Source organism: Taudactylus pleione, unplaced genomic scaffold (assembly GCF_031769625.1).
Source record: "Taudactylus pleione unplaced genomic scaffold, aTauple2 ptg000018l, whole genome shotgun sequence".
NCBI classification, from domain to species: Eukaryota; Metazoa; Chordata; class Amphibia; order Anura; family Myobatrachidae; genus Taudactylus; species Taudactylus pleione.
The window spans coordinates 5,209,866-5,223,785 of NW_028284420.1; the positions used below are offsets into that span (position 1 = coordinate 5,209,866).

Genomic DNA, 13,920 nt, shown 5'->3' on the forward strand with positions numbered 1-13,920 from the left:
AAAGTTGTAATGCTATTCCCCAGATACAAGGACAAGGAACTCGTCCTTGCTGTCCTCTTTAAACTACAGTCCTACCAAGACTTGGCTCCTTTAACGATTGCTAAACGAAGGGACTTCCGGTACCTGACCAAGGCACTCCACGGTCGGGGTGTCATGTACCGCTGGGGTTTCCCCTTTAAACTCATTGTGGATCTGAATGGCAAGACATCCTCATTTGGGATATTCGAGAATGCATAACATTGTTTTACAATTATTATTTTGAGACGTATTCCTTTTGTTGCTTCTTTCCCACAACTTTTCTCAGTCCCAAGTACTATCCCTTAACGATACTGGATCAGAACCTCTATATACCCCTGCCTATACCTTCTAAAATCCTACCTATAAACCTCTAAGAATGGCGCTAATTTGCGTACGCAGTCATACAGTAAATAGAGACTCCAGACTTAAAACATGTGGTTCCAAAGCACAAAGTATTATTCAAGTAAAAGTACTGTCAGTTACACGCTATTGATCCAGACACAATTAGACTCAAAGGAAATATACAGACCCAAGTACAGTATACATACGCAGCGCTTCCGGACCCGAAGATAGGCATCAGCAAGAGACCCCTCGTCATTCAGCATTCAGCACGAAGACTAAGAACCCAGCGTTTGAGCACACATATTTATACCCCCCCAGAATAGACAGGACAATAGAGAAGATTGTTGCTGATGTCATTGGTTCCCAGGGGAGAAGCATCTGTTACAGAGCATTTAACAGGCTGGTTCAAATAGACTCTCCCTGCCTCTAACAGCTGGGGGTCTCTCCCTTCCCGCCCCCTGTAACATCCTAACAGTTAATACATTTTGTTGCTTGAAGTCTCTGTGATCCATAACTCGAGAATGCATGATGCGATCTCCCCACCGATTACATCGGAATACTGTGGAAAGAGTACGCATCAGTACAAAACCAAACACGGCTTTCTTAGCATGTATAAAACCTTAGTTACCAAATATCTTTATTTCACAGCATTTATATTAACCGAACAAACTTAAATCTTATATCTTAAAGCTAATGGAACCTTGTAAGTGAATATGTAATGTGTGAGTGTTCCGGGTTTGATATAAGGACGCTAGTTAACTTGGGGCAGATGCGTGCGCATAAAGCTAATAAAACAGCGGTTTCATACAAAGTCCTATGCATTCGCTAATATGCGACTAGTTAACAGCGCAATTGTGCGTATTAATGTGTGTATGAGAAATGATGAAAGATGCAATCGCATGGTGCTAATAGTATTATCGCCACATGTACTAAAATGTGAGTTTATCTAAAATGGCGCTTAGGCGACCATTCGCAAAATGGCGTCTTGCGATCTCATTTTCAAGATGGCGTCTTGCGGCCAGTCGCAAGATGGTGTTGCCGCGATTCAATTTTAAACTGAACTTGTCTCAGCCAATTATTCAGCTTCGACACCCTTTACCTCTCTGCTTCCTCTTGCTCTTTTATACCCAGAAGACACTCCTGCTCACACCAGTCTCTCTCCTTAACTAATTTACATAATTATTCCACTATTCTACACTTTTAGTCCCTATCATCCTCCTTAGTCTTGTTTATATTTCATGTCCATTTAATATCCCGAGGTGTTTTAGGCTATACTGCCTCCACCTCCTTTTTACGCCTGTGTCCTAACTTCTGTGTGCGCTCCTCTCTGCATAGCCGGATAGGATCACACATCCAGTCCCCCTCCCACCCCTGTTTTTGTTTTGTTATTCTTTTTTCTCTCCATTGTTATTTATCATCTTTCCTGCTCCTTTTTATTTTCACTTCTTTTCTCACCCCCCTCCACTAATTCTTCTTAAGTTCTTCCTCTCTCTTCTCCTCTCCCTTTTACACACTCCGACACTTTGGCTTTGAGGCCAAATTCTTACAGGCTCTATCACAACCCCTCTACGTCTGTTCTAACTGGCAGTCTCCTATCAGACTCTTTTAGTATCTTGAACATGACCTGGCTAGGGTGCCCACTCTCTCCACTCATTTTCGCACTAGTCATCGAAACCCTTGCTTGTCATATTCAGGCTAACTCTGACATTGCTGGCAGTATCGTCGGGGATTCTCATAAAATTTCCCTCTTTGCCGATGACATCCTCTTCACCCTGTCCATCCCCGAAATCTCCCTCCTGAACCTGTTTCAAGAGTTATCCATTTATGAACTCCTTTCCAGCTGTAAAGTCAACCACAACAAATCTGAAGCACTGCCCTTGAACATTATAAAGTTGACTATAAATCGTTTACAACTCAACTTCACTTTCATCTGACCCCTTGAAGTATCTTGGTATCTACCTGCCCAAGTCCTACAAATGCTTATATAAAGCCAATTTTGCCCCCCTTTTTAGGGCTATTGAGCAGGATATTTCTAGACGGCACAAATGTTATATCTCCTGGACAAACTGAATAAATGTAGTCAAGATGAATGTCCTCCATAAATTGTTATACCTCTTCCAAACCCTTCCGGTCATGCTTCCCGCCCGAATGCTTGCTTCACTACAAACCTCCTTTGGCCACTTTATCAGGAACTCTCGGAAACTGAGCTTACGTAGGGAAATTCTCTTTAGGAAATCTCTTGACGGGGGCCTGGGCCTGCCGTTCATCCCCAAATACGATCAGGCCACTCAGCTTAGCCAGTTGGTGGCTTGGCACTCCCCCCCCCAAAGGCACAAAGCATTCCATACCCCGCTCTTGCTTTTTTTTCAATACCTTTTTAAATACGGAGCTTTGTCAGCTCATCCCTCCCTCCTGCTTCCCCCAGTGTTCCCTCCCCAATGGAGGGTCTATGTACTCATCATCTCCCCTTGGACAGAGGCACTATTTCCCAATTGTATCACTCCATTTTAACACCAGCTCACCCTTCCCTGGTTGCCGACAAACTATCTTGGGAGGTGGACCTTGGATCCCCCTTGAGGGAGGACTCTTTTGAGGCAGTTCGGCCTAACATAGGGAAATGCTCTATCAGCGTTTCCATTAAAGAGAATTCATATAAGGTGTACGCCCGCTGGTATCTTGTCCCAGACTGCCTGCATCAAATATTCTGCAATGTCTCACGGTTGTGTTGGCTCCAATGTGGCCAGGTTAGGCACCTTCTTTCACATTTGGTGGTTCTGTCCACAGATAGCACCCTTTTGGGCTATGGTTCATATTATCAAGGGCTTCCTCTTTATTCTACTCAGTAGAGATTTGTTGAGAGTTTAAAAATGTTACTAAACTTAAAAAAAAAATTATCGAAATGGCATGCTCCTATACAAAACTTGAATTTATTGGTAGTTGTTTGGGGCTGACTATATAATTTGAATAATGTGAGGGATTTGTTAGTTGAATTTCTACTGCCAAACCTTGGAACTCGGAAGCTCCCCCAGAAATCTTGTGCAGTTGGGGAAGCACGTCCCCCGGCGAGACGCAGACCGCAGCATCGCATCTCCGGCGTCGCAAACATTTGTCCGAGTCAGGATGAGACCAGACTCGCCCCTGCAAGCTACACCCCGGGCGCAACAATACATCAAAGGAAGGGTGCCTTTTGGGGTACCGGTGGGAAAGTTCTTGCATGCACAACCGTGTGGGACGCCACATTCACTAGAACATTCACGGACTCATGCCGCGTACACACTAGCCGATAGTTTGAATGATTGAGCGATAACAATCTCGTTATCATTTAATATCGACTAGTGTCTATGCTAAAAACGACCAGCGATGTGTGCTCCCGCTGGTCGTTTACGATAACCCCAGTCGGCTGTACATACAGCCCCATCTGGGGTTGTCATGAACTATACCATGCTGCTAAATGCAGCATGGTCCCACTCCTCCTAAACCCCCTTTCTCTGCTGTAGTCTATCGCTGGTTGGCATCGGCGAGTGTGTATACACTTGCTGATGCCGGCACCACTGCTAGGCCCACAGAGTACGATATCGTGGCATATATACACATTGTGTAGTGTCTATGAGCCTTAACGGACATTACCGTAATTCAGACTGCTCGTAAGACTGTTGACCAAAGGTCCAGCAGGGCAGACGTGCTGGTCAAGAACCGCTCGGCAAGGATCCCCCTGAAAGCGTCTACCCACCTCCCCCCCCTTCTATCGCCACCATCCCCCCCCACCCATCCAACTCCATTACCACCATTGAATGAGTGCAGTTCGCCACTATATCTGCATCATCATACATATGTTACTAAGGTTTCAAATGCCCAACTTCAGGAGGGTACCTCATTTTAGCACAATGTGTCACCGAGCATCACTGATGTTCAGCTTCACATGTATTGGCCAGGTACAGAAGTGCTAACATAGCATCGTTTTCCTGCACACCTCTATGAGATGCAAGTAGGGAGAATTTAGATAGTGTTCATTATAGCACAACCTTTCACATCCCATGCAGTTACGGTTTCCTGCCTGGGCTGTCACTCTCTGCTCTGTTGCTTCTAGCACACTCAGCTAATGCAACAAACTACAGAGATACAGACCAGAGTGTGCTAGAAGCATCAGAGCAGAGCGACCCCCCCAGGCAGGAAAGAGAAACTGCGTGGGTTGTGAAAAGTGCAGGGTGCTAGAATGAACACTAAAAAACTTCCCAGTGTTTTCCCCACGCTATAACCAGCTTACATTTTTATGATAGATGAAATTGCAAAAGCCTGCTCCTTTTGAAAGAGCAACAGCCATACTCTAGAAAACCAAAATGGTTTAAAGACGAAGCAATTATATACCACATTGTAAAAAAAATCATGAAGTTGACATACCCATCCACAGCATGGTCACACAAACTTTATGTGGGAAGAAATTAAAAATAAATAACTCTGTGAAGCTTTAAGTGTGATGTTGTCAAAGCCAGTCCTTGGGCTCTATTCAATTCAGCGCAAAGCTGAATAGCCCCGGGAGGGAGCTCCCCAGGCTATTAAATTCTGCACACTGTTAAGTCGGAGATGCAGGTTTTTGCGACTTAAAATGGGTGTTTAGTCGCGAGAACCAGCATTCTCCAGCTAAGCCAGAAAACCGCATCACGGCTGGCACTTTTCTTGGATTTCTCCTCGCACCCTCGGGGTGCGAGAAGAAACCCTTCAGTCAGACTAAACAGCGTGGTGAATTGAATAGCTCCGGGAGCTACCTCCCAGAGCTATTCAGCATCAAGCTGAATTGAATCGAGCCCCTTGTGAGCAAAAAGGATGAATGAGGGGGGAATTCAGTTGTTTTTTGGGTGCTCTAAGTAATGGGCGCCCTACGGAGCAATTCATTTGTTAGTAATGAACGCCCTGCAGAGCAATTCAATTGTAGCTCCAATCGGGCGCCCACAATTAAACTCTTACACAGGAATTTAGCTCCAGGGCTTAGTTCTCAGGATCAATTCAATTACTTTCTGTGACTATCCCCAAGGCTTCACTCATTGCAGATTTCTGCTCGTACCCTCCTGAGTTGCAAGCAGAAATCCACGTTACATGGGCTTCAGGGCTAGTCAAGACCTGGCAGCTGCGTCGTGCCCAGCACTTAAGACCGGTACACACTAGACTATGTCTAGTGTGTACGACCTCGTTAGCGTCTAGACTCGGCGACGGGACTCGGTGGGGGCCTTGCTAGCATGGACCCTGCTAACGATATCGACCGTCGGACCTGCATGCAGGCCAATGGAGGATGTTGCTGACAAAGCACGGGAGCGCCTTCAGTGATATAGCAGGTACACACTAAACAATGTGCCCGATATGTCACTCCAATCCGAAGGATCGGACGACATATCGTCTAGTACCCAGCTTAAACCCGGGAACTGCTATTTAACGCTGCTAACCCTGGGCATTATCACCGGATATAGTGGCCGTCGTAAAAAGTAATTGAAAAGCTTCCTGGCACTTAGGGCCGAATTCAATTAGCCGCGAAAAGTAGTGCCATTTGGAGAAAATTTTTTGCCAATTTGCGCTATTCGCCTGTTTTCAAAGTATTTCCGTATTCAATTCCCCGGAGTTTTCGCCTAGGCGAAAACTTTATAAGCAAAAACAGGTGAAAATTTTTTTCCAGCAAAAGGCAGGAGAAAAGAAGTGCATAATCCACATTTTGGGGTACAAATGTGGGGGACTTGGTTCTGAAACCTTTGGACACCCCCCTAATGACTAATTAGTAAAAAAAATTATTTAAAACATAATATCTTAATTCACCCCAAAAAAAGACATGTCATTTTTGGGGCGAAAATGTAAAAAGTGTTTGAAAATGGGTAAATAGTTGGGGGGATGGGGGGCTGGTATTTTGGGGGGCTATATGGATGAGACAGGTGTTTTTGAGATTGCAGGAGGCTGCAGCAGGTGTATTTTTGAGATATTTTTTTTTATTATTATTTATTTATTTTTTATCTTAATTTTAGAGACATCAACATATACTAGTATCCATTTTCAGGTACCCCAAATTTAACCTCGATACTTATTTGTCAGAAAAAAACATTGCTTTTTATCATTTTCCCACACATATGCAAATATGCATATAACATCCCTATGCAACTAAATAAGTTCACTAAATACTTTTATTAGGGCTACTACTACTATTCTATATTGATTCCCAGGGTCAATGAAGCTTTTTATGGGGTACAGACTGATTTCCTCCCCAAAAATGTCCTTTTTGCTAGTTTCACTTTGTAAAAAATTTGCCTATCCACTTTTTCGCGTGTTACAATTGAATAGGGCGAAAAGCGGGCATGTAGAAAGCATTGCGTCAAAACGGGAATGAGGCAAATCAATCCGCTTTTCACCAGACTGCACTTTTCGCGGCTACTTAAATTTGGTCCTTAGTCTGGGAGCTAAATTCCTGTGTAAGAATTGAATCTCCCCAAGGGGTGATTCAATTGTTTTGGGGTGCCCATAGCTACTTTTTAAAGTGACTGGAGCTTGTTAGGACGACAAGCCATATGCTAGTCACAACTGCCATGTTCTTGTGCCAAAATGCATGGGATTAGTCATGTACAGTGAATTCCCTCCTTAAACCTTTTGCGATTGTATTGGACACGTGTTTTCACTTAACTCTTTGGGTACGTTTCAATTAAATGTGATGTAGAGTGATTGAGGCGAAGTATTGTTATGACTGCACTCATCGCCTCTACATTGTGCATTTTACCTTGGATCACCGTGACGGTTTCATAGGAGTGAGCACAAATTAGCAGTTCTCTGTACTGTAATTTCAGGCCACACTTATCAAAGATTTTTTTGCCGAACAGCATTAGTGTACAACTACATTAATGTCATTTTTGTTGAGTAAAAATAAAGTTTGTTTCACATAGATAATGTTGATTTGACCTGCCAGTAGAAAAATATTTGCGGTGCATGTGCAATGTTAATGAATGGGTATTTAATGCCGGCTGTCGGGAAGCCTTCTTTCACAATACCGACAGCGGCGTTCCAATGGTTGGTATCACGACGGGTACGTATACTTACCCTCCCCCCTTCTCCCCCTAACCCCCCCCACACAAAAAACCTAACGCTAACCCCACTAACTGACCTAAACCTACCCCTCCCCCTGTGGCTAACACTACGGGCGCCCTGACTTACCTTCGTTCGGGAACGCGTCCTCTTGGATTCTGGCATCGGGATAGGCGTCTGTATTTTGACGCCTATCTTAACTCCCTTGTCGGGATTCCAGCGTCGGTATAGAGGCCACCGGTCTATTAACTACATCCCTTTAAGTTGTACTTTGCCTCCATTATTAGTACTGGAAGTATATTTTTAAATGTTCAGTTTATTTAGTGATAAGTGTTTTTTTGTCTAGTTCTTATGTTACCTGTGTATTAAATGTGAAATGTTTTTTTCCCCTCAGTTTTTCAAGAATAAGCTTAGAATATAGAGACTAATAGCAGTTTTATCCCCCGTATCATCTGATTGCTAATTTCTCTGTCTCTTAATTTTGTTGTAGTGGAAATGATGGAAGAGTTGCATAGCCTGGACCCTCGGCGCCAGGAATTGTTGGAAGCAAGATTCACAGGAGCCGGGGTTGCAAAGGTAAATCTGGATACTGTCCTTCAAAAGAAACATTGTTTTGTGGGGTTAGAACAATCTGGTATTGCATTGAGAAGACTTGCCACTATAAATATTTGACCAAACATGTTGGAAAAGCCTATGGAGATGGGCCCTAGACTGCTCACCCTGAATATAAATAATGGGAGTTGTGCTACCCATTACTAATTACTTATGCAGCCGTGGCCAAAAGTTTTGAGAATGACACAAGTATTGGTTTTCACAATGTTTGCTGCTTCAGTGTTTTTTATACCTTTTTGTCAGATGTTACTATGGTATACTGAAGTCAAATTACAAGCATTTCATAAGTGTCAAAGGCTTTTATTAACAATTACATTAAGTTTATGCAACAGTCAATATTTGTGGTGTTGACCCTTATTTTTCAAGACCTCAGCAATTCGTCCTGGCATGCTGTCAATCAACTTCTGGGCCACATACTGACTGATGGCCGCCCATTCTTGCCTAGTCAGTGCTTGGAGTTTGTCAGAATTTGTGGGTTTTTGTTTGTCCGCCCATCTCTTGAGGATTGACCACAAATTCTCTATGGGATTAAGATCTGGAGAGATTCCTGGCCATGGACCCAAAATTTCGATGTTTTGTTCCCAGAGCCAATTAGTTTTCACTTTTGCCTTATGGCAAGGTGCTCCATCATGCTGGAAAAGGCATTGTTCGTCACCAGACTGTTCTTGGATGGTTTGGAGAAGTTTGCTCTTGGAGGATGTTTTTGTACCATTCTTTTCTCCTTCATCCACTAAGGGACACTGGAGGCTTCAAGACAGTGGGGTATAGACTGTGCTAAGTGGAACTGGCACTTTCAATTTTTAATAAAAGTGACTAGCTCCTCCCCCACCTCCAAGCCCCAGTTTTAGGTTGTGCCCGAGTGGAGCTGGTCGTGTGTACCAGATTCTAGTATTTCTCATAGCACTGTTGTCTCTGAAGCTGAGGACAGACAGGCAGCATCTGCAACTGCCTGTCTGCTCCGTGGGAGACTGCCGACAGGGACCGGCTCGCAGCTGCTTGCAGTTCGCCTGGGGTCCCTGACTACATGAAGAGACCACTGTCTCTGGGTGCACTGCATGCCGCTGCACGCAGTGTACACTGAGTCCCCCACTAGTCACACCGACGCCGGCAGTCAGTGAGTATGCCATGGCTACCTCAATTAGTGAGGTGGCCAGGTTAAAAGAGCAGGCGGTTATTTATTATAGCAGCAAATGACTTTGATTAATGAAGTCACTTGGCAGACACTAGCGACTGTGCGGGCTCTTCTCTCACAGCACACCTAAGAATTATGCATAAGCTCCATAGCGTGGGGCGGAGCTTAGCTCAGAAGTCCTGCTCCTTCCTCCAAGCGGCCCCAAGTGCTTCTCAGAAGTGTGCTAGCGTCCATTATACGGAGAAACAGTGTCTGCTGCACATTGCAAAATCGCTGCTGCATGAAACTGATAGCCTACCTGGACTGTAAGTAAAACGGTGGGGTTTAGGCTGGTCAGGAGAGCATTTAAGGCAGGTCAGTAACTACTTATCAGTGGTTATTTCCTCCTATGCCTAGCGTTTTCTGGCATTGCTAGGAGTGGTATTAGGGCAAGTGTGACTCTCTCCTGACTCTTTATATTTGAGTTTCCTCTTTTGACCTTTTTTCACTACACTAGCTATTTACCTGCAAAAAGTGTGCAAATAAATTTACACAGGGGCAGGTATCTAACTCCCCATTGTGTGATAATTGCAATCCTGAGCTACAATCTGCTGGGATGTCAGAACCACCGCCTTGGACGGCGCAGGTTACATCCGTTATGTTCTCTCTCTGCTCAACTGGAGACTTCTCGGAAAGAGAAGCTTCTAGATCAGCAGCTCTAGAAGAGCCGGATTCTTACCTGGGCGGAAAAATTCACGAAAGGCAATCTCGGCAATCTTCATTCCAGGTGTAGAAAATTGGGAGGCAGACTACCTCAGCCGGCAGGACGTGCATCCAGGGGAATGGGCACTACATCCTCAGGTTTTTCAACAGCTGGTCCAATGGTGGGGTCTTCCACAGGTCGACCTCATGGAATCCAGACAAAATCATCAACTGCCTCTCTACTGCTCTCGGACAAGAGACCCAGTGGCAGTGGATGCACTGTTAACGCCATGGCAGTTCCAATTTGTCTATCTGTTCCCTCCGTTTCCTCTTCTCCCTTGGTAGCTCCGGATTGGCTTCACAGGGCTTGGTATTCCAATCTTCGACTTCTGTGGATCAATGATCCGTGGCCTCTGCCTCTAAGAGAAGATCTCTTAATACAGGGTCCTTTAGTCTATCCAGACTTAAAGCAGCTTCGTTTGACGGTGTGGCTGTTGAAAGAGCCATTTTAAGATTAAAGGGATCCCATTCAGGGTAATCCCTACTATGCTTAGACCTCGTAAGGAAGTTACATCTAAACATTACCACCATATTTGGAAGCTTATCTTTCCTGGTGTGAACGTAGAGGGGCTCCTCCTACGGAATTCAACTAGCCAGATTTCTGCTTTCTCTGCGAGCAGGATTTTCAGCCGGGTTCTCTGAAAGTTCAAATTTCAGCACTAACTGTTTTCTTCCGGAAGAAGCTGGCCTTGATACCGGAGGTACAGACTTTTCTACATGGTGTTATTTGGTTACAGCCACCCTTTGTTCTTTACGTCTCCATGGGATTTGGATCTCTTACTTTCTTCTTACAGTCTCCTCTGTTCGAACCTTTGGAGTCGGTGGAGTTAAAATACCTTGCGGAAGGTAACACTTCTTCTCGCACTGGCCTCTGCAAGGAGGGTGTCGGAATTAGGAGCTCTATCCTGTCGTCCTCCTTACGTGTTATTTCACGAGGATAGAGCGGAACTCCGTATAAGATGGCTCTTCCACAAGATTCACCTTTGTCTAAATACTTGGATATTGTTTGGGCTCTTCGTATTTATGTGGAAAGGACTGCAGCCATACGTAAAACAGAAACACTATTTGTTTTGTATGATGTTGCTCGTCCTGGTTGGCCAGCTTACAAACAGTCGTTGGCCCGCTGGATTAATTTGACAATCAGACAGGCGTATGTGGCCTCATCTAGAGAGCGAGCCTCCGCTTCTATTACAGCACAGTCCACTCGCTCCGTGGGTTCCTCGTGGACGGCTGCTCACAGGTTTTCCATGGATTCTTGGCATACTTTTGTTCGTTTTTTATAGATTTGACACTTTTGCGGCCTCATTATCGTAGTATGGCCGGTCTGTTTTGCAGGGTTCTCAGCGCTTTCCCGCCCGTGATGAGAACTCTGGGACATCCCCACTGTCTTGAAGCCTCCACTGGATGAAGAGGAGAAATTGGATTTTGGTACTTACCGATAAATCCCTTTCTCCGATTCCATAGGGGACACTGGACGCCCACCCTGCGCCGTTCCTTCCTACCAGGGTTGGGGTCATTTTATGTTATGACTGTTAGAGAATGGTTTGATGTCTCTGGTTGTGTTACTGTTTTTCAACCATTTCATATGTTCTATGTACTTGCATCTCCTCCGCCTCTATTTTCTCAGCTCCCCTCGGGCACAGTTTGCTAAGACTGGGGCTTGGAGGCGGGTATAGAGGGGGATGAGCTAGTCACACTTAATAAAAATGTAAATGCCAGCTCCACTTAGCACCGTCTATACCCCACTGTCTTGAAACCTCCAGTGTTCCCTATGGAATCGGGGAAAGGGATTTATCGTTAAGGACCAAAATCCTGTTTATTCATGGCTGTGTTAGGCAAAATTGTGATGAGCCCACTCCCTTGGCTGAGAAGCAACCTCACACATGAATGGTCTCAGGATGCTTTAGTGTTGGCATGACACAGGACTGATGGTAGCGCTTACCTTTCCTTTTCCAGACAAGCGGTTTTCCAGATGCCCCAAACAATCTGAAAGGGGATTCATCAGAAAAAATAACTTTACCCCAGCCCTCAGCAGTCCAATCCCTATACCTTTTTCAGAAAATCAGTCTGTCCCTGATGATTTTTCTGGAGAGAAGTGGCTTCTTTGCTGCCCGTCTTGACACCAGGCCATCCTCCAAAAGTCTTCGCCTCGCTGTGCGTGAAGATGCACTCACACCTGCCTGCTGCAATTCCTGAGCAAGCTCTGCACTGGTGGTACCCTGATCCCGCAGCTGAATCAACTTTAGGAGACGGTCCTGGTTGCTTGCTGGACATTCTTGGGTGCCCTAAAGCCTTCTTGATGATCCGATAATTGGTTAATTTAGGTGCTATCTTACTAGCAGGAATATCCTTGCCTGTGAAGCCCTTTTTGTGCAAAGCAATGATGACTGCACATGTTTATTTGCAGGTAACCATGGTTAACAGAGGAAGAACAATGATTTCAAGCTCCACACTCCTTTTAAAGCTTTCCGGTTGTTATTGTAACTCAATCAGCATGACAGAGTGTTCTCCAGCCTTGTCCTCGTCAACACTCTCACCTGTGTTAACGAGAGAATCACTGACATGTCAGCTGGTCCTTTTGTTGCAGGGCTGAAATGCAGTGGAAATGACAAAGAGGGACTTTGCAATTAATTGCAATTCATCTGATCACTCTTCATGACATTCTGGAGTATATGCAAATTGCCATCATAAAAACTGAAACAGCAGACTTTGTGAAAACTAATACTTGAGTCATTCTCAAAACTTTTGCCCATGGCTGTATAATACATTTTGCAGAAAATAGAGGTTTTTAGCATAATCATGGCCATAGTTATGGGCCTACCCACCACGTCCAGGTAACCTTTTAGGGTAGGTCCCTAGCATACTGGGGTTAAAGTCCAGGGAATGGGACACCCCCAAACCAGCCCAGCTGAGCCACCCCAGGGCATCACTATTTATTGCAAAATTGTGTTAATTAGTAATGTTGGAGTTGTGCACTTTTCCTTTTATGGTGGAAAAGTCACCTGTGTGTTTATTTGTTAGCTCACTGGGGGGGTCTATTCATGAATGATTTTTTTTTTTACTTAAAAAATGCAGAAACGATCGTTAACTTAAGTCCCTGCAGGAACTTCGCCTTCCCTGCAGTGCGGTGACCGCTGAGTGTGTCTAGCTCCAGCCTGCCCAAACTGTCTAAATTTACTGAAATATGTACATAGGCTTTATATTAGTCTGTATACATTTATATATAAATTTCATAAATAAAAGCGCCTAAATATAAATGTATACATTTAATAATATAAAGCCTATGTACATATTTCAATAATTTTAGACAGTTTTAGCAGGCTGGAGGTGATCTTAGAGTCAGTGGTCAATACACAAGAAGGCTATATGCAATTTTTAGTAAGCGCATGACTGAGCATGCGCAGGAGTACAAAAAAAAAAACAACAATGTTTCGTTTTTTTGGAATCCCTAAAACAATGCCTTCTGCAAAATTGCATGGACAGCAAATTAACGCAACCACTGTCCCTGCTTAAAATTAATGCTGAATAGAGCCCCGAAGGTGGTAATAGGCTTTTAAAATAATCATTTGTTATTTAGTTTTTTTCCAACAATATGGAATGGCCATGTTATTTTATTGTGCCTCCAAATCTTCTAAAACCAATAAGAGTTAATGTAGCTATTTGTTTCTTTTTCTTTTTCTTTTTTTAATTCTTTTTATTGAAATATAAAACATAACAAAAGAATGTCATGTAGTAGCAATAGAAAAGACATTGCAAAACTATACAATAGAAACTGAGACATGACACAGATAAACAAGAGCATATATTTGCCACTATCATAGTAAATATAAAAATATTAATACACAGGTGTCAAGGCAGATTTAGGTGAGTAGCAACATATGAAAGTAGACACTGATGGGGCAAACAGATGGTCAGTATGATGGGGTTTAGAAGAAAGAGAGGAAAAATGGGGAAGAGGGCAAAGAGGAGGATGGGGGGTTGTATCATCGGTTCCTGGTATGGGAAGGGCGAGGCTATATAGTAGTTAG

At 44.1% G+C, this 13,920-nt stretch overlaps 1 protein-coding gene and 1 pseudogene across 3 annotated transcripts in view; both read left to right on the forward strand.

Annotated features, from left to right (window-relative positions):
- Nucleotides 1-2,294, forward strand: part of LOC148540627 (uncharacterized) — a 61,426-nt pseudogene extending 59,132 nt beyond the window's left edge.
- TLK2 (tousled like kinase 2) overlaps nucleotides 1-13,920 on the forward strand; it is a 178,325-nt gene that overhangs the window by 46,025 nt on the left and 118,380 nt on the right. For all 3 annotated transcript variants that reach the window (XM_088442441.1, XM_088442443.1, XM_088442442.1), the window contains exon 2: nucleotides 7,898-7,983. In XM_088442441.1, coding sequence (XP_088298567.1) covers nucleotides 7,903-7,983 — 81 coding nt within the window. In that variant the 5' untranslated portion in view covers nucleotides 7,898-7,902. The remainder of the gene's footprint in view (nucleotides 1-7,897; nucleotides 7,984-13,920) is intronic.